The 26,587-nt window shown below is 43.4% G+C and overlaps 1 protein-coding gene across 1 annotated transcript in view; it reads right to left on the minus strand.

The window, feature by feature from the left end:
- NIPAL3 (NIPA-like domain containing 3) overlaps positions 1–26,587 on the minus strand; it is a 51,690-nt gene that overhangs the window by 11,516 nt on the left and 13,587 nt on the right. The window contains exons 2-8 of the mRNA XM_006862292.1: positions 18,667–18,735; positions 17,174–17,345; positions 13,875–13,934; positions 10,508–10,653; positions 6,911–7,007; positions 2,983–3,118; positions 885–973 (exon numbers count right to left, since the gene is read on the minus strand). Of these exons, the coding sequence (XP_006862354.1) occupies positions 885–973; positions 2,983–3,118; positions 6,911–7,007; positions 10,508–10,653; positions 13,875–13,934; positions 17,174–17,345; positions 18,667–18,735 (769 nt within the window). The remainder of the gene's footprint in view (positions 1–884; positions 974–2,982; positions 3,119–6,910; positions 7,008–10,507; positions 10,654–13,874; positions 13,935–17,173; positions 17,346–18,666; positions 18,736–26,587) is intronic.

A 26,587-nucleotide genomic window follows, 5' to 3' on the forward strand; every position in this document is an offset into this window, starting at 1 on the left:
GTGCTGGCCTTGGAAGGCCTATACATCCTGCTGGCTCCTGTCTCTGTGAACAGGAACTGGTCACCGCTTGTCTAAGGTGGAAAGCATATAGCTTTACAGCCCACCTTCTTCAAAGGGAGGCTTACTGGTTCTCATCAGCCCCGCTACTCTGAAGAAATATTTAGTCATCACCACCATTGAAAAGGAGTCCTGGAGTGGCACTGTGGGTTAATGTGCTGGACTGCAAAGTCAGTATGATCCACAAGGTTGGCAGTTCAAGCTCACCAGCAGCTCCTTGGAAACCCCATACAGGGTCACTATGGATTGGAAGCAACTCAATGGTACTTAACAACAACAACAACAACCACTGAAAAACACAACACTAAACAACCCTTTAATATGCCTGCCACCTCAGAAAGTTAAAAAAATTTAGGAATGAAGTAAAAGAAGACTATAAACTTTAATGACTGCTTATTCTGTTGAGATGTTCCACATACTCATGATCTCTGATAACTACATAGAAGAGATTTGTAGCCACTTAGCCAGAGGGGATGGTGGAGCTAGCGATAGTCCCAAAATTGCTAAAGAAACCTTGTCCAGGACCCACAAAAGGTAAGGAGGAGAATTAGGATGGTACTTAACTGAAATTTTAGGAAGGAAGTGTTACTACTCTCATCTTATAAGTGTGGAATTGAGGCTCAGAGAGATTATGTGGTTTTCCCAGAGTTTCACAGCTAATAAGTGTTGGGATGTAAACCTGGGTCTGTCTGGCTCCAAAGCCTGCACTGTCTTCATGAAACCATGTGGGACTGACAGGCAGAACGGGTCATCAGAATTGGCCTATGACCTCCCTTCCTCCCTGGGCTAATGTAGGAGACAGAGATGGAGCAATTGGCCACCCTTACCTGCCGTGATAGCAACGGTTGTGGATAGAATGTAGCCCACACTGGTAATGAGAGAGGAGTCGTACATCTGTGAGGCTTGACTTAAAAACCTTCAATAGAAAAGCACTAGGGTCAGTGAACTGTGGAGAGGTCAGAGAGGTCAAACCTGACGGCAGACTGGGGTTTGAAACATGAAGATGCGCATAGGATTTATCAAAGCACCAGTTGTTGTAGGGCACCATGCATCTCTGGTCCTGGGGCCCACACTGCTTCCATTCTTCCCCTAGACACACAGCCCGAGGCCCATGCCCATACCTGGGCTCACCACCTGAAATGTTTTCTCTCTTGTCTGCTTTCCTGCCCCACTCAAGAGCCATGTCTGGTCTCCTCTTCTAGTATGGAACACAGCCTGTCTAACGTGGTCATTATTATTATTATTATTATCCGAACACATTTTCTTCTTGATTTAAAAATACTGTGACTATTGTAATGAGTATTACCCACCTCCCCACCCCCCACCCCCAAAAAAAGAGAAAAACAGTCATTTCTAATCTATCTAAAAAGAAGCTCTGTTATTGTTTTGGAAATGTCTTCTTTGTCTTGTCTCTGAGTTATAACTTCGTTATTATTGTACTGTTACGCCAACACAAACACACCTTGACACTAAGGACTCACTATAAAGTTGTAATTGTCTGTTTACCAAGTTGGTCCCCATCCCCCACCACTACTACCAGGGCCGTGGGTGCCTCGAGGGCAGAGGTTACTGCTGACCCTCTCTCGCCCACAGGGCCAGGCTCATAGCAGGCTCTCAGTGACCATGTGCTGACTGCATGAAGGAGAAGCTCCCGGGAGGTAGGCTGGGGCATCCGATCATCTCTGTGAACCTTGCTGAGCTTGGTAGAGAGCCTTGACTTGCCAGGGGCTCACTGGGATTGTTATTATCAAAATACAAGTACTCAATGATCCTAAACCAAGTTAATCTTTACTGAAGGCTGTCCTGGGCTCTTAGGCAGGGACTGTTGCTATTTTTGTTTGTAGCTGATGATCAAGTCTCAGAGAAGCCATGTGGGAGGCAGTGGAGCAGAGCCGTGAGGGGCGTGGGCGCGAAGCCAGTTGCCTGGGTTCAAATCTCAGCTCCAACACTGTCTAGGCCAAGGGTGGGGAATGTCCGGCCATTGGGCGGTATAAGGACTATGAAATCATTTGGTCTGGCCCTGTCAAGGCAACCGCAGTTACAGCCATCACCTTGCTGTTAAGTGCTGTCAAATTGGTCCCACACCATACAACTCTGTATAAGGTTTCTGAGGAGCGGATGGTAGTGATGAGTTTATTAAATGTTTGACCAAATACAGCGGGCTAAATTTTAAGATGATCATTTTGTATGGCCCACAAATGATGCTGTAAAATTTGACAGAAAAATGGTTATCTATCCCTGGTCTAGGCTCTCAACCTCTTTGCTTTAGTTCCTCAAATGCAAAATCAGGATAGCGTATCAACGGGCGTGTTGTGAGGCCCATATGAGTTAGTTCTTGCTGAGTGCACAGCAAAGAGCCTGGTGCTTCCAAGTCAGTAGTGGCTACTCCTGCAGCTCCTCAGGCCCTGGGGTGCTGAACCTGGGTCGACTCTATGCAGGTCTCCCTCCTGTACCCAGGTGGGTATGGCTTGTGTAGTATTGACAAGGCACAGGCCCTGCCTCACAGAGGGAGACTGACTGCTGACTGCAAGTATCTCTGCACACCTGAACCAGGTATTGCTGCTTCTTTCTTAACTCATATGGCAAGAGAGAGAACAGTCACATTGCTCAGCTACTTGAGAGTAGAGAAGCTGAGGGCAATTTCTTGAGGACATGAGATGTCAACTTTTCCTCTTCTATCAGAAAAATAGGGGGTTCTTGGTGAGAGCACGGCATCTCTGGGCCTTGGAGAAGGCAAGGAAAAAGACCCCACATCTAGTGGCACCAGCCCCTCCCTGTTATAACTCAGCAGACCAGCAACTTCCCTCTCTACCATGGATGCCACACCCTGGTGATATGTGTCCTGTGCATGTTCGAAACCCAATGGAATCGGGCCCAGAAAATGGAAGAGACCCATCAAGTAAGAAAAAAGAATGTGCAACTCACGTGGCTTGGTAGACAGCAGTGGCCACCATGCACACGAACATCACATAGAAGATGGGGTAGTCGAGCTGGAGATTGCCTTGAATGGACAGGACCAACATCCCGGCCACAGCTTTCACTGTCACTACGGTCATTGAGCCTGCAGAGACAAGGAGCCAGTTGGGGAACATTGGCAGATTCACCCCCGTGAGTTACAGTAAGAAGCTGCTGTCTATAGCAGATCTCTTTGTACTTTTCCCATTTTCTGTGCTAATACTCATGCATCAAAGAAGAGAAGAAAGTAAAACACTGACAGGTATTTCCTTCTAAATGTCTCTTCTAAACTCTAGCCAGCATGGGCAATGAGTGCAGGTTTCTGAATCTCATAATGCCTAACACCATGAACACTGTGCCTGGGTTGTGGTGGGACTCCAAACAATCTATGAATAGACAAATCCCAGAATGCCTAGCATCATGAGCACCGTGCCTGGGATGTAATGGGACTACAAACAACTATGAATGGACACATGAACTTCTTTTGAGTATGATTCTCATCGCATGCACACAAAAACCAAATGTAGTATAAAGATCCCAGTTTTTTTCAATGCTCACTTACTGGTATTTTTAGAAACATTTTCTGAGACCACAGGTCTCCAAATGTTTTAGAATGCACACAATTATGCACACGTGCATATATTTCCAAGATGTGCATGTTTATTTTTAAATTATATTCAAAGAACACTGTTAATGTTGCTAAGTGCCGTCAAGTTGGTTCTGACCTATGATGACCCTGTATAGGTTTTCTGAGGAGCAGCTGGTGAGCAGATTGTGGTTCAATCTGACTTTGGAGTCCAGTGCATTAACCCACAGTGCCACACCAGTACAGAATACTGTACTTATACGGTGTTCACATTATAAAATATCATTTAAAAGATAGAGATAAAAATAAAGTTCTAAGGCACAAAGTGACTGGCTTACAAGTTTTCAAGAGGGAGTTTAGGTGTAGAATGTGTGGGGGTAGGTAGAATCCCCACTGAATAGTTTTCATCTTGTCTAGATGGATCTGGTGAAAAGAGATGGTGATAAGATTCTTATGATTTAATAGTGAGTAATTGTTATCATGATTAATTGTGAGTGAAAGAATTATAAAGGTAGAAGTTTTGTAATAAAAAGAGGAGAGTAGTTAATCTTACAGTCCAGGAACAGAGGACCCTAGGACCATCAAGGGAGAAGAGCACAAACGGAATGTGGAACCCTATCCAGAGAAGCAGCAGCACCAGAGATGGAGAGAGATGAGGACATGGCAAAACAGAGCAGCTGAGGAATCTAGACTCATGGAAAGAGAAAGGCTGTGTGCTGGTGACCAGGTACTGATGACCAGGAGGCAGGCTTACAGAATGTGCCCCTTTGTTGTTTAAATAATTATATATTCCTGAGTGTTTTTGTATATAACCCCAGCCCCCAAATAACCACCACCAACAAAACAGAGAGAAAAGAAGCAAAGACTGTTGAATGGTGATACATGGAGGAGATTGTAATAATTCCAATGAAATGATGAGTGTGCAAAACCGATGGTCTCTCATGTAAACTGTCACTCAATTCACAATAAAAACCTACAAAGACAGGAAAATAAATTAAGTTCTGGCTGTGTTTGAATGTTACTGAACTATCCATGTGGAATTTGCAAAAATGGCAAAGATTCTGTTACTTACATATTTACCAGAATTAAAAAGTAATAAAGATAAGCACTAATTATTTTCTCCCTATAGTCTTCTTGGAAAGGAGCCCTGGTTAAACACTCGGCTGATAACTGAAAGGTTGGTGATTTGCGCCCACTTAGCAGCTTAAAGTCCTGGTGTAGTGCTGTAGGATAGGCACTGGGCTGCTAACTAAAAGTGGCAGTTCAAACCCACCAGTTACTCTTGGGAGAGAAAGGAAGCCTTCTGCTCCTATAATTTACAGCCTCGAAACTCTCCACAAAGTTGCTATGAGTCAGAATCAACTTGATGGCAGTAGGTAGTGAGTACCGGCACCACTGGAGGAAGACCTGGCCATCTTTCATGTCTAAGAAAACCCTATGGGAGGACGGCTCTACATTGTCGCATGAGGGCGTTTTGAGTTGGAATTAACTCCAGGCTGTCTAACAAAAATCAGAACAACAAGAACTCTCCAGCAGATCATCTTGTTCACTGTACTTCAGGAACACTGCTTTATCCAATGGAATAGGAACGACTTCTAGTCTTAAATGAGCGGCTCCTCTGTCAGAATAGGAGTTAAAACAAACAGCCCCCTAAGAATGGGACAAATTAAACTCCTATTCCAGTGACCAGGCTCTGCTTCCCTCCGTCACCGCCCCCAACAGCATCTGCTTAGTTTGCTTTCTCCTGCCAACAGATGGTCATACACAGTGGCTTCCAGGCCCCTCTGTTTAGCTGGGACAACAGCTACTTACGTTCTAGTTTTCAAATACTGGGAGCCTCAAGGTCAGTGGTTCAAACCCACCAGCTGCTCCTCAGAAACCATAACACAGGGTCACTGTGCGTCAGAGGTGACTTGATGGCACAACAACCATGAATTAGGAACCCTAGTGGCATAGTGGGTTAGGCACTGGGTTGCTAACCACAAGGTCAGCAGTTTGAATTTACCAGCCTACTCTGGGGAGAAAGATGAGGCTTTCTGCTCCCAAAAAGATTTACAGCCTCCAAAACCCTATACGAGGTCGCTTATGAGTTAGAAATGATAACACACAAACACCATCACCATGAGTCAGAAGCCAGCTCCATGGTAACTAACAATGATCCATGACGATTCTTAGAGCGAAGAGCAGTGCGTCTTAAAGAGGGCAAATTGCCCAGGCAGGCCACGGAGCCTCTAAGACACAACAGCGGGTCTCACCAGGTCTGACTCCATACCCACTTCTCCTTCACCTCACTTCTTCTCTGGGAAGAACAGGTGTTGCTCAAAGCTTCTGTAGTACAAACAAGGGGACTTCAAAAGATTCATGGAAAATTCCAGTCTTCCCACTTCTCCATGAACTCTTGGAAACTATCAAACTATATGCGGGGTTATACAAGGAGTACTGGTAGCCTGATGGTTACAAATCAGGCTGCTAACCTCAGGGCCAGCAGTTCGAAACTACCAGCTGTTCTGTGGGAGAAAGATGAGGCTTTCCGCTCCTGTAAAGATTTATAGCCTCGGAAACCTAGTACAATGTCACTGAGTTGGATCTGACTCCATGGCATGTAACAACAAAAACCTATGCCTCAAACGGAATTAGGTGCCATTTCCCCATGCCACCTATTTCTCTAAGAGAAACAGAAAAAAAGAGCAAAATCAAATTTTTTCTTTCGCTCTAGATCTGAAAAGTTCTACGTGGATCCCTTAAGGGCCCAATGACTGGGACTCACTCCTTGACTTCTCTCTCTGAAACCTCTGCAGCCCCCTGACTCCTTCTTCTTCTCCACTGGAATCATCACTGCTCAGACTAGAGTCCTTGGCTACTTGTTTCCTCCTTTCAGTGTGGAGGCTCCCTGAAAACAAGGTTGTCTGTCTTGTTCTTGCTGTACCTGCAGGACCTGACATGTTCCGGTACTTGTTAAATGCTATCGAGTCAGTTCCAGTTCATAGTGACCCTGTATAGGATTTCCAAGGAGTGGCTGGTGAGCTGGAACCGCCGACCTTGTGGTTCAAACCAACATTGAGGCTGAGCACTTATCCTCCTGGCACTTATTAGACTTGATATCTGAGCAAGAATTCGAACAAGGTCAGCAGATGACAGGACTGATGGGAGGCGCCTCCAGTTAGCAGGGACCCAGCTTCTGCATCCACCGGCTGAGACCAACCAGACCAAACTGAGCTGGCCCCATCTCACCGCAGCTCCATGTTGAAACCCACACTTCCTTTTGGGGCCAGTTGGTGATGGCAAAACTCAATCACCCGGATCCTTACTTACCAAGTAACGCCACTAAGAGAAGAATCACAATGATGTTATTGGCGTTCTTTTCCTTGTAGAAATACAGCAGCAAGCAGAACAGAATGATCTCCACGAGCTACAGAAAAAGCAGCAAGGACAGAGGTCAGTGGGGACCAGAGAGAGGCAAAACTGGGCAGCCCTGGTGGGTTAGGCCGGAGCTTATGCTGCTGATTTCACCAAAATTGCAGACCCTCAGGTTGAAAAGGAAGTGAAACACAGCCAGCATTTCCCAAACTCCTAACCGATGTTCTTGTTAAGTGCCGTCAAGTCACCTCTGACTCACAGTGACTGATAGGGTTTCCGAGTGCAGTTGGGGGGTTGGAACTGCCGACCTTTTGGTTATCAGTCCAGTGCTTATCTTATAGCAGATATCATGTGGTAAAAAAGGAAACATGAGTGAAAACTATTCCCTAGATATTGCCACGAAGTTTACCTTTCACCTCAGGGAGGGCCTCATAAGCACCCCTTCTTGGATGGCTCAGAGTGACAGTCTCTTCATACTTCGCTGCTCCATGGGCGCACCCCCATGATAACTGGGCCAGTTAAGGAGGGAGAGACCTTTGTTCACCAAGGAGAGGTCTTTGGCCAAGTAAACAAGTAGCCATATTTTCCTCATCCCCTTAATCAAGCCTTCCATATGTGCGGCTTGGCAGAGTAGAAAGATGATGTTAGAGAGGCCCAAGTTGGAACCTGGATCTGCCTCCAAACTAGTTGTGTGACCTTGGGTAAGTCACTTAACTTCTCTAAGCTTCAGTTATAGCTCCTCTGCAATAGGGATAATAATTCTTACCTTGCAGAACCGTGGTGAATAATAGTAATCGTAACTTACAGGTTAGTGAACTCTTACAATGCCAGGTAGTGCTCTAAGCACGTTATCTTTACAACGCTCACTAAATCCACACAATAACCCTAGGCTGCAGGTACTATCACAATCCCAAGTGAGTAAATGGCCGAGCCAAGATTTGAACCTGGTGAATCTGGCTCCGGGGCTACTAGGAAGAAAGGAGACCAGGTGCCTCGAATTTAGACGATACTCACACAGTAGAAGCTCAGGATTAGACACTGGCAAGTCTGAAGCTTGAGAAGCTTTCCCTTCTGCATTAACCATTTGTCCCTGCTACCCCTTTGTGTCCCAAACATTTACCAATACTTTCCCACACAGTTAAGGCAGCAAAATAAAGCAGAAAACTTTGACAATGGCTCATTCCAGGCCTAGACACCCCCCCTACCAAAATTTATTGCAAAAACGAACACACAAACATGAATGGGATTTTGAAAAGAATTTAAAGAAAATTTCTCATAATTAGAGTGCCATAAAACACAGCTGCTTTCATTTTCCTGTTTCTTCCTTGTCTTTGTCCCAGTGAATACATATTTTTATGTAATAGTCATCATAGTCAATGTATAATTTTATATTGGGCTGTTTTTAGTTACCATAAACAATTTTCATGTTTTGTGAAGTTGTCATAATTATCTTTAATTGCTGCAGAATACCCCATCAAGTGCATGAATAGCCACTCATCAACATGCCCAGCCATTGTGCATGTGTTCAGGTGGTCTCGATTTTTTGGTTATTCTTCCTGATGCTTAAAGGAAAGCTGGAATAGCATGGGGTGGTATCATACCCACTGACACTGACTCGATTGTGCTTCATAGCGACCCCTCATAGGGTGTCCAAAGATGTAAATCTTTACAGGAGCAGAAAGTCTCACCTTTCTCCCTTGGAGTGGCTGGTGAGTTTGAACTGCTGACCTTGGTGGTATCACAAGATGGCTGTATGTACATGTCAATCCTTAATATTTATGGATTCCATATTTGCAAATTTCCTACTTGCTAAAATTTTATTTATAAACCCCAAATCAATACTCATGGCACTTTTGTGGTCCTTTGCAGACAAGTGCAAAGCAGAGAACAATTTAAGTCCCCCAGCACACAACTCCCCAGTTGAGGTTGAACAAGTTGATACTCTCTGGCTTTGTGTTTCGGTTGTCAGACTATATAGAACATCTACATGTCATGCACCGGTGATTCATGAGTTATCTCACGGATGGCCCAGTGACTCCTGCTACTTAAGGAGGGAGCTTGGTCAAGGCCACACAGTAGGTCAAGGATCTGAGCCCAGAGTTCCCTGAGGGAAAAGTCTATGTTCTGGGGTAGAGATTTCCCCACCAAGGTGCGTCTTAGTTCTGTCCCACTGACATTTCTCCAGACCCACCAGGCTCCTTCTAAGGCAGCTCCACAGTAACCTTTGGAGATGGTGGGTGGTAGGGAGGTGGCCCAGCCCCAGTCTTGGAAAAATCTATTCTCTGTCTGTGGACAATTTAAGGAAGAGAACTGCTCTAGGGCCTCTAGACCCCACCAAAGCAGAGGGGGCTCATGTCATAGAGAAGACAGCGAATACCTCCATCGTGGTGGTTACAGTGGGAGGAAGGTGACCCCTGAGGTTAGGCAAGTCTGACCTTCAAGTCCAGCAATCCTCCTTATGGGCCATGTGATTTAACAAGTTACCTAACCAGTTGAGGCCCAGATTTCTAATCATAAAATGGGGAGAAAAACACTACTTACTTCACAGAATTGCTGAAACGACGTGAGATGAGACTTTTAAAAGTGTTGGGCATGGAATGGAAACATTCCAGCAGCTTTATTAAATACCTTAGATATTTTCCTTAATCAACTTATTTGATTATAGCAGGATGGAAATGGGACAAAGGACTGAACTCTGGTTGAGGCTGGGTTTTCATTAACTTCCATCAGCTCCACGCTATTAGGTGAAGAAAAAATTAAAATTAAACAGTGTGATGGTTTATAATTGTAACTCTTTTTTCTCACCATAAAAGTGTTAAATGGTCACTGTGGAAAATTTGGATGAAAGACAAAGAGGAAGTCCAAATATATTATAATTCCCTCTCCCAGAAACAATGGCTCACCGTGATATTACTGTGTTTTTCCAAACAGTCCTTTATAGATACATTATATTTATACACATTACCTATATATCCAAGGAGCTCTAGTAGCGTACTGGTTACGGAATGGGCTGCTAACCTCAGGGTCAGCAGTTCGAAACTACCAGCTGTTCCACGGGAGAAAGATGAGGTTTTCTGCTCTCGTAAAGATTTACAGACAGCCTCGGAAACCCTGTACAGGGTCGCTATGAGTCAGAACCGATTCTATCCAGAGCACAGTGGCTCTGTAAGATAAACATTGGACTATGAACCTCAAGGTCTCCAGTTCGAGCCCACCTGCTGCTCCATGGGAGAAAGATGAAGCTTTCTGCCCCTGAAAAGATTTATAGCTTCGGAGATCTCACACAGGATCATTATGAATTGAAACTAACTCAACTGGCACTTAACAACAATGAGGACAACCTGTATCTCTAAAAAATATAATTAGCATCTCATTACATATCAGCTGATGACATTACTCACAACCTAAGTGAAAAAAGCATTTCCTCAGGCACCTAGTGCTCTTCGGGAGCCTGGTTTTCTGTGTCTATGAAGTTATGACACGACTCAGGTTTCTGGTGTCTAGAACTCCACACCCCCCTCCTGCCATCTCAGATGGAAAAGCTTCTCTTACCATGTACAAGAGAAAGGGCCAGCTCACGAGGTGCCTGGTGATGTTCTCGCCTGTCATCTTCTCGTGGCTGTTGGGTGCAAATGTCACCAGCAAGTAGGTACCCATGACAGCCAAACCACAGCCAACAAAGGACAAGACATAGCGCCCTGCAGGGTGGGAAGAAGAGAGACTGCCATAGGACTCACCACGAGAGATGGGCTGTCAGTAACGAAAGAGCAAGTTTTCTTTTCCTTTACTTAAAAAAAAAAAGATTGTCTTCCTTAATAATATTTTTAAGCTTTAATGAAGTATAACATGCATATAAAAATGTACTTGAAGACCTTTACAACGGGAACACACTAATGAAACCAACACCAGGATTAAGAGAGATCGCAAAAGCCTTACTCTGCCCACTTCTAATACACACTAACACCACAATGCAATACTGGAACAGCTAAAACAGAGCAGACAAAATACAACAAGTATTGACAACAATGCAGCCAGAGTTACGCTAACCTGCCTTCTAACAGCACTGATAATTTTGTGTTTTCATACTTCATAAAACATAAAAAAATACAGTGTGTTGCTCTGTGTCTGCGTTCATTCAACATGATGTTTGTGAAATTCATCTGGGTGATGGCATAGTGGTAATTTACTCTCATTACTGTAGTGTTCCATTGTGTGGCTATGACACTATTTGTCCACTCCATTACTGATGGGCATTTGACTAATTTTCCATTTTGGGTTCTCACAAATACTGCTAATATGAACATTTCTATACATGTCTTTGGAGTCCTGGTGTGGTGCTAAAAAAAGCATTGGACTATAAGGTTGGAGGTTCAAACCTACCAGCTGCTCCTCAGAAATCCTATACAAAGTATGAGTTGAAACTGACTTGGTGGGAAATTTGACAGCAACAACAACAACATACCTGTTTTTTGGAAAACATAAGCATATATTTCTGTAGGGCATAAAACTAAGAGTGGAATTGCCGGGCCATAGGATACACGGATGCTTAGCTTTAGTGGTTACTGTCAAATGGTTTCCCATAGTGACTGTACAGACTTACACTCCCACCAGCAGATAGGGTATGCGAGTTCTGGTTGCATCCTTGTCAACATTTGTTAAATTTTGTCTGTTTCATTTGATTGCACTGTGGTTTTAACATGCAGTTCAAAAGGAACATCTTAAAGCTGTAATCACTTTAAGAGCCAGCTTAAAAATAAGCCAACCAACAAATAAAACAAAACAGGAAAAGCAAACCTTCAGAGCATACCATATGCCTTTAAAAACCTAGCTAATCCTTACTCAACTGGCTATTGAACCTACTCCTGAGGGAATTATCTGCATACTATCAATATTCCTGAGCAACAGAGCTTTCAGAGACTGTTATTAGCCCAGAAGGCATACTTCTGGACAGAGGGCAAAAGCTTCCTGCCTTTTCTCTAGGTATCTCTCTCTCTCTCTGTCTCCCTGTGTCTCTCCTCAACCTACTGGTTAGTGAAAAAAGCCTATGAAGTTGATGAAAAGCCCCAGGCAAGCCGAAAATGGCTAAGAGTTCTCAGTTGTACTTGGTGGTGGCGGTGGTTATGTGCTTTGACGTTGGTTCCATCTCATAGTGACCCTGCATAGGGTTTTCGAGGCTGGAAATCTTCACGGGAGCAGAAAGCTTCATCTTTCTCCCATGGAACAGCTGGTAGTTTCAAACTGCTGACCTTGAGGTTAACAACCTGATTAGTAACCACTACGTTACCAGAGCTCCTACAGTTGTACTTATGGGAACCAAAAGCCACTGGATTTTTCTAGAAAAGTTCTGATTGTGCCTATTTTATCTTATGGTCTCCAAAAAATATGATTCCACATTAAATGTCTTTTATTTTTATTCTCAAGACCTGGGCTTCATAAATAAGAGAGGTACTCAAACATTAGTTGTTTAATTGTTCAATGACTGAATGAACCATGGTCAAATTCAACAGAGTAAATTCTGTGCTAATGTAGACAAGTCTGTCTCAAGTTTCTTCAGGCAGGGACGGGTCTTGCTCAAACTGAGCTGTAGACATCAGCATACACTTCATGCTAGGGAGCTTTACAACAAGGCAAATGCCCAGTCCTTACCCAGGTCTTAGAATCTTAAAGCTAGGGCCTGGGTACACCATCATGTAACTCCCTTGTGTTTCATCACAACTAGAAAGGAATTCAAAGGTCTTAGCAGGGTTTGTAAGGTCCTACATCATCCAGTTCCTGTACGCCTTCTTGATCTCATGCTCTCGCCCCTCCTTCTTACTTACCACCCTCCAGCTATACTGGCCTAACGATACTGGACACACTAAGCTTACTCCTACCTCAGGGCCTTTGCACCTGTTCCTGTTGACAGATCTTGACATGTCAGACTCCTTAATATCATTTACATGTGAGCCCCGAAACCACCTCTTCAGAGAGTCTATCCCCATCCCCTCAACCCCCCACCAAGAAGCATTTTCTATTCTTTGAAGCACTCACTGTGATCTAAAATGATTTTATGTAGGTAGTCATTTATTTATTATATATCTTCCAATCCACACTGCCCCCACCAAGTAGACTGTAATCTGCATGAGAATATAGAAACCCCAACTGCATATCCCTGGCACCTATGATAAAGCCTGGCACTTAGTAGGTGTTTCAGGGGGAACACTTTGTCCCCACTGAACATGTTTGCATGTGAAGGGACCACCATTAGTGTAACATTTCTGCCTTTTGTTCCACTGGTCCACATTTCTCAACTGGTGGGAGCTAATCCTGGTGTGGCACTGGAAGATAAGCACTTGACTTCAAATTGAAAGGTCAGCAGTTCAAACTCACCAGCTGCTCCTTGGAAATCCTATACAGGGTTGTTATGGGTCAACAGCACTTAACAACAGCAATAATCTTGGTGTACCATTGTAGGATAAGCACTGACTGCTAACTGCAAGGTCGGTGGTTCAAACTCACCAGCCGCCCCTTGGAAGCCCTATACAGGGTTGCTATGAGTTGGAACCAACTTGACATCCCACTACCAAGCTATCTGTATAATTGAAACACTGAAGAATTGCTTTTAATTCTTCCCTTTCCACGCTAGACTATGAGGTAGTAGCTCTTCGTTTCTCCACACTGCAAACCCAAATGTTTTCCTTGGGAGTACCGTACTGGGTGCTGAGGGATAATGAGGGAGATATCCCTTCTAAATTCCCCAACAAAAGGTACTGAGTACTGATCGAATGGAATGAACAAAAGTCCATTTTAAAGAACATTCTATTGATTCTGGTAGTTTGGGAACCACTGATTTAGAACCTCAGACAGGAGTGGGAGATAGGGGGACAACAAAAAACACAAACATAAAAACTAATGACAGGGCTCAAATCACTGGACTTACTCAGAAAATCTTTAGGTTTCCATTTTTCTTTGATGAATATGATTCCTATGATAGCACTAGCTGTAGGAAAAAGCACAAGGGAAGGAGAATTAGGGCTGTGGTCAGTGCAGGAGGACCTCCCCATCCCATGCCCCTCGGGAGGCTCACTTGCACTTTGCGCTTCCTAACTTCTCACTCACATTCCCAATAGTTCACTTCCCGCTGGTCCCTCTGATATTCCATCTCAAAAATGGAAGGTTCTTCTCCGAGCCTTCCGGAGAACATCCCATCAGGCCAGGAGTGCCATTTGAGCATCTGCTGTGTAACAGGCTATTTATATATAAGTTATTTATGGACTGTCCAGTCATTGAGGTGTATGCTATTATTCCTATTTGACAAATGGGACCCACCCACAATCACACAGGCAAGACTCGAACTCAGAGCTGTTGAATGCCAGGCTTGTCACTCCTTCCACGGTGACACGTCCCTTTGACAGTTCCCCTTGTTCTGCCTCAGTTCCCTAGTCTACGGAACAATCTATGAAACATCCAGGTGTGCTAGATCTTGTTTGCATCAACTTGCAAGTCGTTAAGTTTTCACTGGGTGATTCTGAAAGCTCTAAGAGCCCTTCATTTCCAATGGCAGATGCCTGGGGTTTGATCATTACAATTGAGTCCCTTATTTTTAAGAATGTGATTACATTATCCTGGTGTGGCCTTGTAGGATAAGCACTGAACTGTTACCCCTAAGTTCAGTGGTTCAAACCCACCAGCTACTCCTTGGAAACTCTATACAGGGTCACTATGAGTTGGCACTGACTAGCTGACACTTAACAATAACATTAAAATTCAAAGAATTTTAATTGTTTTTTTAATTCACAAGTTAAAGCACTTAGTCACTTATTCCTTAATAAGAATAAAAGTTTCACGGGAACAAACAGGTGGCTCTACTAGGAGACATTGGGGCAGTCGGTAGGGTCCCACCAACGTAACCCCCCCTCCCCAACAAAACTGAGACTCGGTGGAAATGCACGCTTGGATTGGTAAACACACGCATCACCGTTGGGGAGAAATGGGGTAAAAGCAGCAATGAAGCGGCAAGCTAAGCCTCACAATATTCAGAGGGCTTCTGTGGACTCAGTTGGGGACCTGGTTGGCAAGCAGTACGAGGAGACCCAAGGACTCCTGGGCCCAGAGTCAGTGACATGGCCACGGAGGACTCAAGTGGAGAATGGAGCTGCCGGCTGATAGGAAGAGAGGGCATGTGCACAAGAACACCCACACTTGCAGATGACACCCACGTGACCGGGACTGGATGACTGGATGATCAGAGCTCAACCAGAAGAAGAAAGAAGGGGGTGGGGTGGGAGATTGAGCTGATCCAAGCTGATGAACTTAACCTATGCATACGAATGCAGTGACACAAAAGAGGCAACAAACCCTTACAGCAAGAAACATTCCCACCCCCTCCACACACAGAGTAGACAGAGAGGGGCAACTTGAACATTGGATACCCAAATAAGGAGGGAGGGACTACAAAGGCAAGAAGTGACTGGCTTACAAGCTTTCAAGAGGGAACCTAGAGCTAGGGGGCATGGAGGAAGGCAGAATCAACAGTGAGTACTATCCAATTTGTCTAGGTGGAGCTGATGAAATGAAATACAGATGGGTTATGTGCGATACTGTAGTGAATGATGGTTATCAAGACGGATTGTGAGTGTTGTAAATGCAAGGGTAGATGTTTTGTAGCAAGGAAGAGAGCGATTATTTCTCCAGTCTAGGAGCGGAGGTCTCTGGGGCCACCAATGGATAAGAGCCGAGAACGGGACCCCACCCAGAGAACCGGGGATGCCTGAGATGGAGACAGAGATGATGACATGAAGGGATGAAGCGGCTGGGGACTTTGGATCAAGAGAGGGAGAGGAACTGTGGGCCGAAGACTGAGGTGGGAGGAGGGAGTATAGAGCACCGGCTTCTAGGATATGCCCTTTGGTCGGAAGATGATGCATGGAGGGGATTGGAACCATGGCAATGTAATGATATACGATGGAATGAATATGGAACTGAGGTTCTCTCAGTTATCATATAACTCACAATAAAACATAAAAAAAAAAGAATAAAAATAAAAGTTTTGAGATCCCTTTGGAGATACCATCAATAGGCAAAGCAAAGAGAAAAGGGGATGCAGCTAAATCCCTACAGGGGCTGGGTAGTAAGAGTGGAAAGAGGGCCAGACATAGGCCAATAGGAAAAGGTGGAGACTGTGGTAAGCCACTTTCCTCAATTAAAAGCACCCAAATAGCACTAAAAAAACAAAAAATCATGTGTGGGAAAAACATAGCATATCTGAAGACCTTATTCACTTCATGGGCTGCCAATTTACCAGTTCTGGATAAGAAAAAATGGTCTTCAAATAGGATCAAGAGAAGCAAATAGGTGTCTGCTGTTTGCCAACTCTAAGTGATTGGTTGTGGCCCCGTCTAGGCTTGCTGGGAAGGAGTGTTATAATTGATGATGATGTCTGCCTGGAGCATAGGAAGGGAAATAAAGTCACCATGCATCTGTCACACATTTACCACCTCTGCAGTAGAAGAGACTCCACTTAATTCAAGGAGGATCATAACCCACAATCTCATGTTCTCCCTGAAGCACAGGCAGTGTAGTGCTTGTTATAACATGGAAGAGTCATTTCAAAGCAAGCTCCAAGCTCACTGTCATAGCTTATCTGTACAAAAAAGTTACTGCTCACCAATCTATTAACATCTTTTATTTAAATTGTTTCTTCGAATGCTGTTGTACTGATACTAAAGTTCCTTTGTCTTTTTCCAGTGGGCTCATGCTTGCAAATAGCAGTTCAGTGACTACAGAAGCGACAGAACACAGCAGCTGAGAAAGCTAATGATGTATTTAAACTGGTACCCATTGATGTGAAAAGATCAGAGCAAGCAGAATACCGTTTGTTAGAGGTATAAGATATCCAAACCCTAGAGGTAAAAGGTAATTCTGACAAATGTCCTGAATCCTGGATTCTGGAGTCAAATAGCCCGATACATATCCCAGCCCTGCCATGCCTGTAGCTCAGTAAGGAACTGCGCCTCTCTGGGCCACAGTTTCTTCATCTGTAAAATAAGGATAATAACAGTACCTCCATCATAACGTTGCTGGAAGGATACGATGAGTCAATACCCATAAAGTGCTTAGAATACAGGGTTTGGTGTCTATGAAGCCCTGGGTGTCTGCCACTGCCATCAGCATATGGGTATCTTTGGTGGTGACACACTGGCCACACAGGCAGAGGCGGTGGAGAAGAGCTGGTCTTACCTATCATGGAGACCGCACTGAGAGGAACGATCAAGGAGAGCGGAGCAAAGGCGTACGAGGCAAACACGCCGAGCTCACCCAGGAGCATCAGGAACAGGCCCAGCCACCATGTCTTGGTCTTGAAATAGGCTCGGGGATCCTTGGAGCCTGCCAGGCGGATGTGGCAGTATTTCTACAAATCCAAGAAAGAGTGTGATTTGCTCAGCTTGTTTGTGGAGAAACGTTAGGATGCAATAGCCTGAATCTACACCCTCCTGCTCCCACTTGACAAATTAACTTGGGAACATTTGTTAAGTTTTATTTATTTATTTTTTGAACCCTTAGACAAGAATAAAGCAGGAGCAATCTAAACACAGGCAGTTCCCAAGGCTATGAACAAGATCCTTCCCGAACCGTGTCATTTAGAATTTGTAGGTGAGTCAGAACAGGCGCGTGGTCCTTATTTGACTTTACTTTGTTGTTAAATGCACTGAGTTGGTTACAACTCCTAGCGACCCTGCACAGAGCGTTTCCGAGCAGTGGCTGGTGGGTTTGAACTGCCGACTTTGCAGTTAGTAGTTCAGTACTTATCTTACAGCACTACACCAGGACTCCAGCCTGGGTTAGTGCAAGAAAAGGTTAGTAGCACAACGGTGGCGCTGTGGGTTAGGCATTGTGCTGCTAACTAACCTCAAGATCAGTGGTTCAAACCAGCTGCTCTGAGGGAGAACGATGAAGCTGTCTGCTCCCTTAAAGATCTAGTCTCAGAAACCCCACATAGGGTGGTTGTGAATCAAAACTGACTTGATTGCAGTCAGTTAGAGTGCAAGCCAAGCCTTGAGGTCTTTTTAATGATTTAAAAGCTGCAGGTGCAGCAAGCGAGGGTCGCTGGGATGAACTTTGTTGCAAGCAGGGATTGGTTGAATAAGTTCCAAGTGAGGGCAACTTTACATAACACATCTGTCTGTACTGGATTGTTATTCTAAGATAGTAGCTTGCAGACTGACTGGAAATCTTTTTAAATTTCCTGGGAAGCTTTGAAAAAAATATGTCTGTCTGGGCCTCATCTTCAGGGTTGGTATTTACTCAAGCTACCAGCTCGCTCAAAACCACAGCTGAAGGTGAACTCAGGCTAAGGGGATTTGGGGAGGGGCATCAACAGCATCAGCTACAGGGCACTCCTAGAGGCATTTAAGTACTGAAGAATGCTAGAGCTGGAGGCAGTTTAGAATAAGAGAATTCTGGGCAGCCCTGTGTATGGTAACTGTGAGACCAATTAGGAGGTAATAGCTCTAAGGGAGAAAATGAGGATCTGAGTTAGGGGAGCGATGGTGGGGATGGAGGAGGCCACAGAATCAGGAGAGATTCTGGAACAACCCAAAAGGTATTGTTGCAAGCCCACCCTCAGGATGAGCACACGTGTCTTACAGACAAGAGGCACCTGGACTGGAACAAGCAATCAGACTTACTTACTATTTTCTCTGCCCCAATCAGTGCTGGTAGCTGGAACTTACCTGGAGGTTAAGAGCAATGCTGACCACAAGGTGTCCAAAAATCGCCAACAGAGCGCCAATCAAGTTTTCCTACAAGGAAAGTTCGTAAGAGCAGGCATGAGTTGGGCCTAAACCAACGGTCTCATGACACATTTGAGATACAGCTTCTTAGTGTCCCAAAACAAAACCAGAAAAGCAATATCCATCTCAAAGTCACACCCCAAGCCCCCTACTGGAATTTTACTACCCTAGGTTAATCCGGCTGCCTTGCTGGTTTATAAAACACTATCCCTATGTGGAAACTTCCAGAAGCACTATCCTTTGGTTGCCTGCCTGCCCACAATGACTTGATGAGATGAACCTGTCCCACTAGCTCTCTTAAGGTGTTGACTTGCCACTATCGTGTGCAAAAAAAAAAAAAAGACAACATTCAAAAATTGGAATTTACATGAGAAATAGGCAGGTATCAATTGCCATCTTATCAAAGGATTCTTTATGTTTACAGGGGGTCTCAATGAGACTTCAAGTGGTTGATTTGCTTGTTAAACCTAGATATTAGTGAGCTAAAATGGACTGGTAATTGAAATGATGATAGGGTAATAGCTGTAAAAATATTAAAAGTACCATGGATTGCCAGAAGAAAAAACAAATCTGTATTGGAAGAAAAAGTACAACCAGAATACTCGTTAGAAGTCAGGATGGCGAGACTTTGTTTCTCCTTACTTCAGACTTGTTTTTAGGCCTTTCTCCAAAAACATGGAGAAGGGCATCATACTTGGTATAGTAGAGTCAGCGAACAAGAGGAAGACATGCAAGGAGATGGATTGGCACAGTGGCAGCAGCAATGGGATCAAATGTAGCAACAATTATGAAGATGGCATAGGACCGGGCACTGTTTCGCTCTGTTGTGCATAAGGTCGCTATGGGTTGAAATTGACTTGAAGGCTCCAACTTAACAATAATTACTTTACTTCCAGCAAACAAGGCTGTGTCATCTGCATACTGCAGGTTGTTAATGAGTCTTCCTTCAAACGTGATGCGACGTTCTTCTTCATATAATTTTATCTAGTTTGTTATGTAGCAATGTTGTGGTTAAGTGTTGTGGCATCAGTTCCGACTCATAGCATAGGTCCATAGTATAGGGTTTCCGAGGAGTGGCTGCTGAGTTTGAAGCTCTGACCTCCGGTTTCAAACAGATGTTGAGGTCAAGTTCTTATCCTATGACGCCCCACCAGGACTCCAGTAGCAATAGTTAACTGATAAGCCACATTAGTGGACCAAGGTTACTTAATGATCCATCAGTTATGGCCTGAACTTGAGACTTGTTCTTTTCCAGGCACATATTTATGGATGGCTTAGATCTTCTGTCTGATTTGCATATGAATCAATCTACTGATTAGTTCATTTTCTTCCTTTTGGGGCTTAATTAAAGCATTTTAATATCTGGCTTCAAAACAACTTTCTATGAACTCAGCATTATACTGAATTAACTATTTTTAAAAAATGAGATAAAGTCTACCAACATTAAATTCATCATTTCCACCATTTTCAAAGTATACAATTCAATGGGTTTTTGTGTATTCATAATACTGTGCAACCATCACTCCTAATTCCAGAACATTTCCATCATTCCCTAAAGAAATCCTATAACCATTAGCAATCACTCACAAATTTCCTCTTTCCCAATTCCCTGGCAATCATTAATCTACTTTCTATTTCTATAGATTTGTCTATTCTGGACATTTCACATAATAGACTCTTACCATATGTGGCCTTTTGTGCTTGGCAGATTTCATTTTGCATGTTTTCCACGTTCACCTATATTGACGTACTGGGAGGTTGCTATGCAACAGTAAATAGCTGAAAGTTGCTCTGTTTGTTTCCTGTGGCTGCCTCAACAAATTACCACAAACTTGGTGACTTCAAGCAATACTTTATTTTCTCATAGTTCTGGAAGCCAGAAGTATAAAATCAAGGTGTTGGGAGGGTTGGTTTCCTCTGGTTGTTCTGAGGAGGGAATCTCTTGTATACTTCTCTCCTGGTGGCTGTAGCCACCCTTGGCACTCCTTGTCTTGTTGTCGGGTGCCGTAGAGACTGTCCTGGCTCATAGTGACCCCATGCACAGTAGAATGAAACACTGTCAGGTCCTGAGCCTGCTGCACAATCAGTGCTTTGTATGAATCCATCGTTGCAGCCAGATTGTCAACTGAACTCACTGAGGACCCTCTACTTTACCCAAGCATGATGTCCTTCTCCAAAGATTGGTCCTTCTTGGTGACATGTCCAAGGTATATAAATAAGACAAAGCCTTACCATCTTTGGGTCTAAAAGATATTCTGGTTGTACTTCTTCCACGACAGATTTGTTGGTCCTTCTGGCAGTCCATGGCATATTTAATATTCTTTGCCAATGCTGTAATTCAAATGCATCAGTTCTTCTTCAGTCTTCCTTATTGTCCAACTTTCACATGCATATGACGTGATTAAAAATGTCATGGCTTAGGCAAGTACACCTTAGTCTTCAAAGTGATATTTTTTTTTTAACATTTTAAAGAGATCTTTTGGAGATTTTCCCAATGCAATACGTAATTTGATTTCTTGACTGCTTTCATATGCATTGATTGTAGATCCAAGTAAAATAAAATTCTTGACAAATTCACTTATTTTGCTTATCATGATGTTGCTTATTGGTTCATTATGAGGAGGGTTGGGTGGCAAACTGCAAGGTTGGTGGTTCTAACCCACCAGCCACTAGGTGAGAAAAAGGTTTCGCTGTCCACTTTCATAAAAATATATAGTCTTGGAACCGGAAGGAACAGTTCTGCTGTGTCCTACCTATATAGGGTTGCAATGAGTTGGAATTAACTTGATGGCCGAGGATTGTTTTTGTTTTATGTTGAGTTGCAACCCATACTGAAGGCTGCAGTCTTCGATCTTCATCAGTAAGTACTTTATGTCCTCTTCACTGTCAATAAGCAAGGTAATGCTATCTGCCTACTATAGGCACTTAAGTCTTCCTCTCAACCTTATGCCATGTTCTTCTTCATAAAGTCCAGCGTCTCAGATTATTTACTCAGCAGAGAGTGAATAAACAGCATTTAGACTGAATAAATATAGTGAAAGGATACAACTCTAACACACACCTTTCCTGATTTTAAACCGTACAGTATCCCCTTGTTCTGTTCGAACAACTGCCTCTTGGTCTATGTACAGTTTCCATATGAGTACAATTAAGTGTTCTGGAATTCCCATTCTCTGTGATGTTAGCATAATTTGTTATGATCCACACAGTTGAATGCTTTTGCATAATCAATAAAACACATTGCATGAAGAGAGATCAGTGCTCTTCAAGGATGCCGGAGCTCCTCCCACAAAACATCCTCTTCACAGTTGTGGTCAAAGGTTTGTCCTCTGGACACTCCAGGGTGGACTGAAGGTTCTGACATGATAAACCCACTCTAACATTCCAATCTCCCTAAGCCTTCAGATACCTTCTTTTACACTATACTGTTGCTGTTGTTAAATGCCACTGAGACAGTTCTGACTCACAGCGACCCTAAGTAGGGTTTCTGAGGGAATGGTGACTTTGAACCGTCGACCTTGTGGTTCAAACTGACCTTGTGGTCCAGTTTTTATCCTATAGTGCCACACCAGGAATTCTTACACTATGCTAAAGCTATTGAACTATTGTTAGAACTTACAGCGTCCTTGTTCTTCACAAATTTGTTTTAAATAGCTGTATTTTCCTAATGGATTGACTCTTTTAATCATGATATAATGTCATGAAATAATGGTTTTTAGGAGTCCTGGTGTGGCGCTGTGGATTAATGTACTGGACTGCAAAGTCAGTTTGAATCACAAGGTTGGCAGTTCAAGCTCACCAGCTGCTCATAGGAAACCCTATACAAGGTCGCTATAGGTTGGAACCACCTTGACGGCACACAACATCATCATTAGTGTCCTTTCTCAAGGTATTGAACTGAGCAAATCTACTGCAAAAGACCTCTTTTAAAGCACTAAAAAGCAAAGCTATCACTTTGATGACTACGGTGCCCCTGACCTAAGCTCTGATCTTTTCAGTCACTTCATATGAATGTCAAAGTTAGACAATGAAGAAAGCGACAAAGAAGAATTGACACACTTGAACTTTGGTATTGGTGAAGAATACTGACTATACCATACAATTAGAAGAATGAGCTTATTATCAGGAGAAACCAATCACTGGAGAAAAACATCATGCTTGGTAGAGAGTCCGTTAAAAACACGGAGACCCTCAATGAGATGGATTGGCACAGTGGCTGCAACATTGGACTCAAACATGGCAACAATAGTGAGGATGACGCAGAATTGGGCAATGTTTTGTTCTGTTATACTATGAATTGGAGCTAGCTCTATAGCATCTAATAATTTCTTTTACATATATACTCATGAGTTCTTTTCTTAGTTGTTGCCCTGGGAATTACGATTAACATCTTAACTTAGAACAGTCTAGTTTGGATCAATACCAACTTAATTGTGGTGGTGGTGGTTGTGTGCCATCAAGCTGGTTCTGACTCATAGCAATGCTGTCTAGGATTTCCGAGGCTATAAATCTTTAAGGGAGCAGAGAGCCTCATTGTTCTTCTCCCATGGAATGACTGGTAGATTCGAACTGTTGGCCTTGTGGTTAGCAGCCCAGCTCGTAATCCACTATGCTATAAAAACTGCCCTGATATGGCTTGCCCCACCCTGTCCCTGGCTCTGATTATGTTACTATTGCCACCAATTTAATACTTTTCAAAATGTAATCACTTGATATAGAGTGGACAGAATTCTGAATTCCTTTTATTTAAAAATGATATACAACTTGGATTCTTCATCTGTCTCTCATCTTTGAAAATTAATACAAGGACTGTTTATGTTCCTGAATTAATGGCTTAATATGAACACAAATCATCAATACATAGGAGACTGTGGCATATATCGTAAGAGAGAAGTATTGATAAAGAGGTGGAATTTCAGAGGAATTCATTCTAGCCTGTGGTATGAATTACTTGATTCAATGCCAAGTAATGTGGTAATGACAGTAGACAGTCTGTATGTAATCAAACTCCAGACTCCAAGACTGCCAGCCTGAGTTTTTTCTAAATGCCTGGCCACTCCTTCCACCTCCACACAGCACCCAGTTCAAGGCTTCATATACCCAACACCCTTAACCAACATTATGGACCCAAGGGCACAGCAGAAAGCGACCTGCAAGGAATTGCTACAGAATAAGAAATGGGTGGGAGGGTGGTTATGAAAAAGTCAGGCTCTGGAGTCAGGCAGACCTTGCTTGGCTTGAATCCAGTCTCCATGACTCATGACAGCATGACTTGGGCACACCTCTGAGCTTCTGTTTCCTCCTAATCCATAAAATGGAGCTATTAAGATTACTTAGCCTCAGGGTGGTTGCAAGGATGAACAAAGACAATCCAGTGGCAATAAGAGAGCACAATTCCTGGTATAAGTCAAAGGGATCGGAAAACAGGTTTCTTTATTACAGGACTGCTCAGAGCCTTCAATAAATAATTAGAAACCCATCTATCAGTCAATGATGGGAAGTCATGGGACCCTCCTATGTGCCAAGTCTGTTCTACTTGGACATCGTCAGGTCTACTAGAGAGCGTGGTCAGCCTTTGGAAACCAACAGCTTATTGTAATGACTGGAAATGATGACAATGATAATAACAAACATTTATCGAGCATTTATTAGGTGCCAAATATAATTCTAAATACTTTGGTAGTTAAAACATAGGAATAAATATTTGTATTAAACAAGGTATATAAAGCGTGGCAACAATTGTGAGGTTGGCCCAGGATCAGGCAGTGTTTCGTTCTGTTGTGCAGAGGGTCGCTATGAGTCGGTTCTGACTCGATGGCACCTAACAACAACAACATGTGCATAAATGTATTAAAATTTAGCATAGGTAAAGGTATAGTAAAATTAACAATATTTCAATTCCTCCAGCCCTTTCTGTATGACACAAGGTGCCTCTAAGTGAAAAAAGGGGAAGGGCATAACAGAACAGGCCTTTTTGAAAAGTGTTACAAAAACTGTGAAAGGAAAATAAATGATGTTATAAATTAAGTGAATCTAATATTTTACTTAAGCGGCTCTGGTAGCGTAGTGGATACGAATTGGGCTGTGAACCGTAAGGTCAGCAGTTCGAAACTACCAGCTGTTCTGCGGGAGAAAGATGAGGCTTTCTGCTCCTGTAAAGATTTTACAGCCTCGGAAACCCTGTGCAGGGTCGCTATGAGTCGGACCAACTCCACGGTGCATAACAACAACAATAGTTTACTTTGAACAGAAATGATGGAGGCCCTACTCAGATGGTAAACTGATGGACCAATAAAAATGGTTTATATCTCTGACTTCTAGCACAAAATGTTGAAGGAGTTCAAAGAATTTAGTGTCATGCTATATATATAGTACCTTCCACTCGGCAAAGAGTTCACTTGTTTTTGTTTTTTAAAAAGCCTGATGATGTTAAGTGCTATTGATTTGCTTCTGACTCATAGCAACCCTGCACAGAGGAATGGCTGGTGGGTTTAAACTGTCGACCTTGAGGTTAGCAATTCAGTGCTTATCTTACAAGGTCACACCATGATGGTGGATATCAAATGGTCTTTACATTCCAGGGGCTTCAATTCAGAATGTGTAAGTGTCTTTTAAGGAGCCCTGGTAGCACAGTGGGTTACACATTGGGTTGCTAACTGCAGAGTCAGCAGTTTGAATCCACCAGTTGTTCCAAAAGAGAAAGGTGAGGTTTTCTGTTTATGTAGAGATTTAAAACCTTCAACAGCCTATACAGGGTTACTAGGAGTTGGAACCAAATCACGGACATACAGCAGCAGAAGTATCTTATAAATGCCAATATTTAAATATACCAGAAATTACAAAGCTTGTAAGTATTTAAACTTGTGATAAAATATATCAAATAAAAGAATGTGGAGGAAATACAGGGGTTTTCTTTAAGGGGTCAACTTTGAGGACCCTGAGTCTGGTTCTTAAAGAAGATACAAGGACTTAAGCCTCTGTGGTAGGCTCCTCAGCAGACGCAGTTTACTCATGGTAATGAGGAAGACAGGAGAAGAATTGATGCTTTTGAGTTGTGGTGTTGGAGAAGAATATTCAAAGTGCCATGGGCTGCCAAAAGAACAAACAGATCTGCGTTGGAAGAAGTATAGCCAGCGTGCTCCTTGGAAGCCAAGATGGCCAGACTTTGTCTCTCATACGTTGGACATCAGGAGGGACCAGCCCCTGGAGAGGGATACACGTTTGGTAAAGTGGAGAGTCAGAGAAAAAGAGGAAGACCTCCAATGGATGGATTGGCACAGTGGCAGCAGAAACGGGCTCAGTCATAGCAACGATTGTGAGGTTGACCCAGGACTGGACAGTGTTTCGTTCTGCTGTGCACAGGGTCACTATGAGTTGGTACTGACTCGATGGCACCTAACAACAACAACAACGAGGAGTAACTGTAGTTGTTGTTAGTTGTTTAGCAGGCACAGAATCTGCTCCTATTCATAGTGGCCTCAGGTGTAACAGAAAGACACACTGCTCAGTCCTGTACAATCTTCATGACTGCTGGTCTGTTTGAATCCATTGCTGTGACCATCTCAGTGAGTGTCCTTCGTTTTCATGGATTCTTGACTTTACCAAGCATGATGTCCTTTCAAGACATGTGCCTTTCCTGATGACGTGGTTCAGAGTAGGCAAGCTGAAGTTTTACCAACCTTTGTTCTAAGGATCATTCTGGTTGTATTCAACATTTCTTTAACACCACAGCTTGAATGCATAAAGTCTTCTGATGTCTTCCTTTTCCATTGTCCAGCTTTCCCATGTGGATGAGTCAGTTAGAAAAAAGGCCATGGCTTGTGTCAGTTAAACCTTGGTCATCAAAATGACACCTTCGCTT

Source organism: Chrysochloris asiatica, unplaced genomic scaffold (assembly GCF_000296735.1).
Source record: "Chrysochloris asiatica unplaced genomic scaffold, ChrAsi1.0 scaffold00047, whole genome shotgun sequence".
In the NCBI taxonomy this organism is placed as follows: Eukaryota; Metazoa; Chordata; class Mammalia; order Afrosoricida; family Chrysochloridae; genus Chrysochloris; species Chrysochloris asiatica.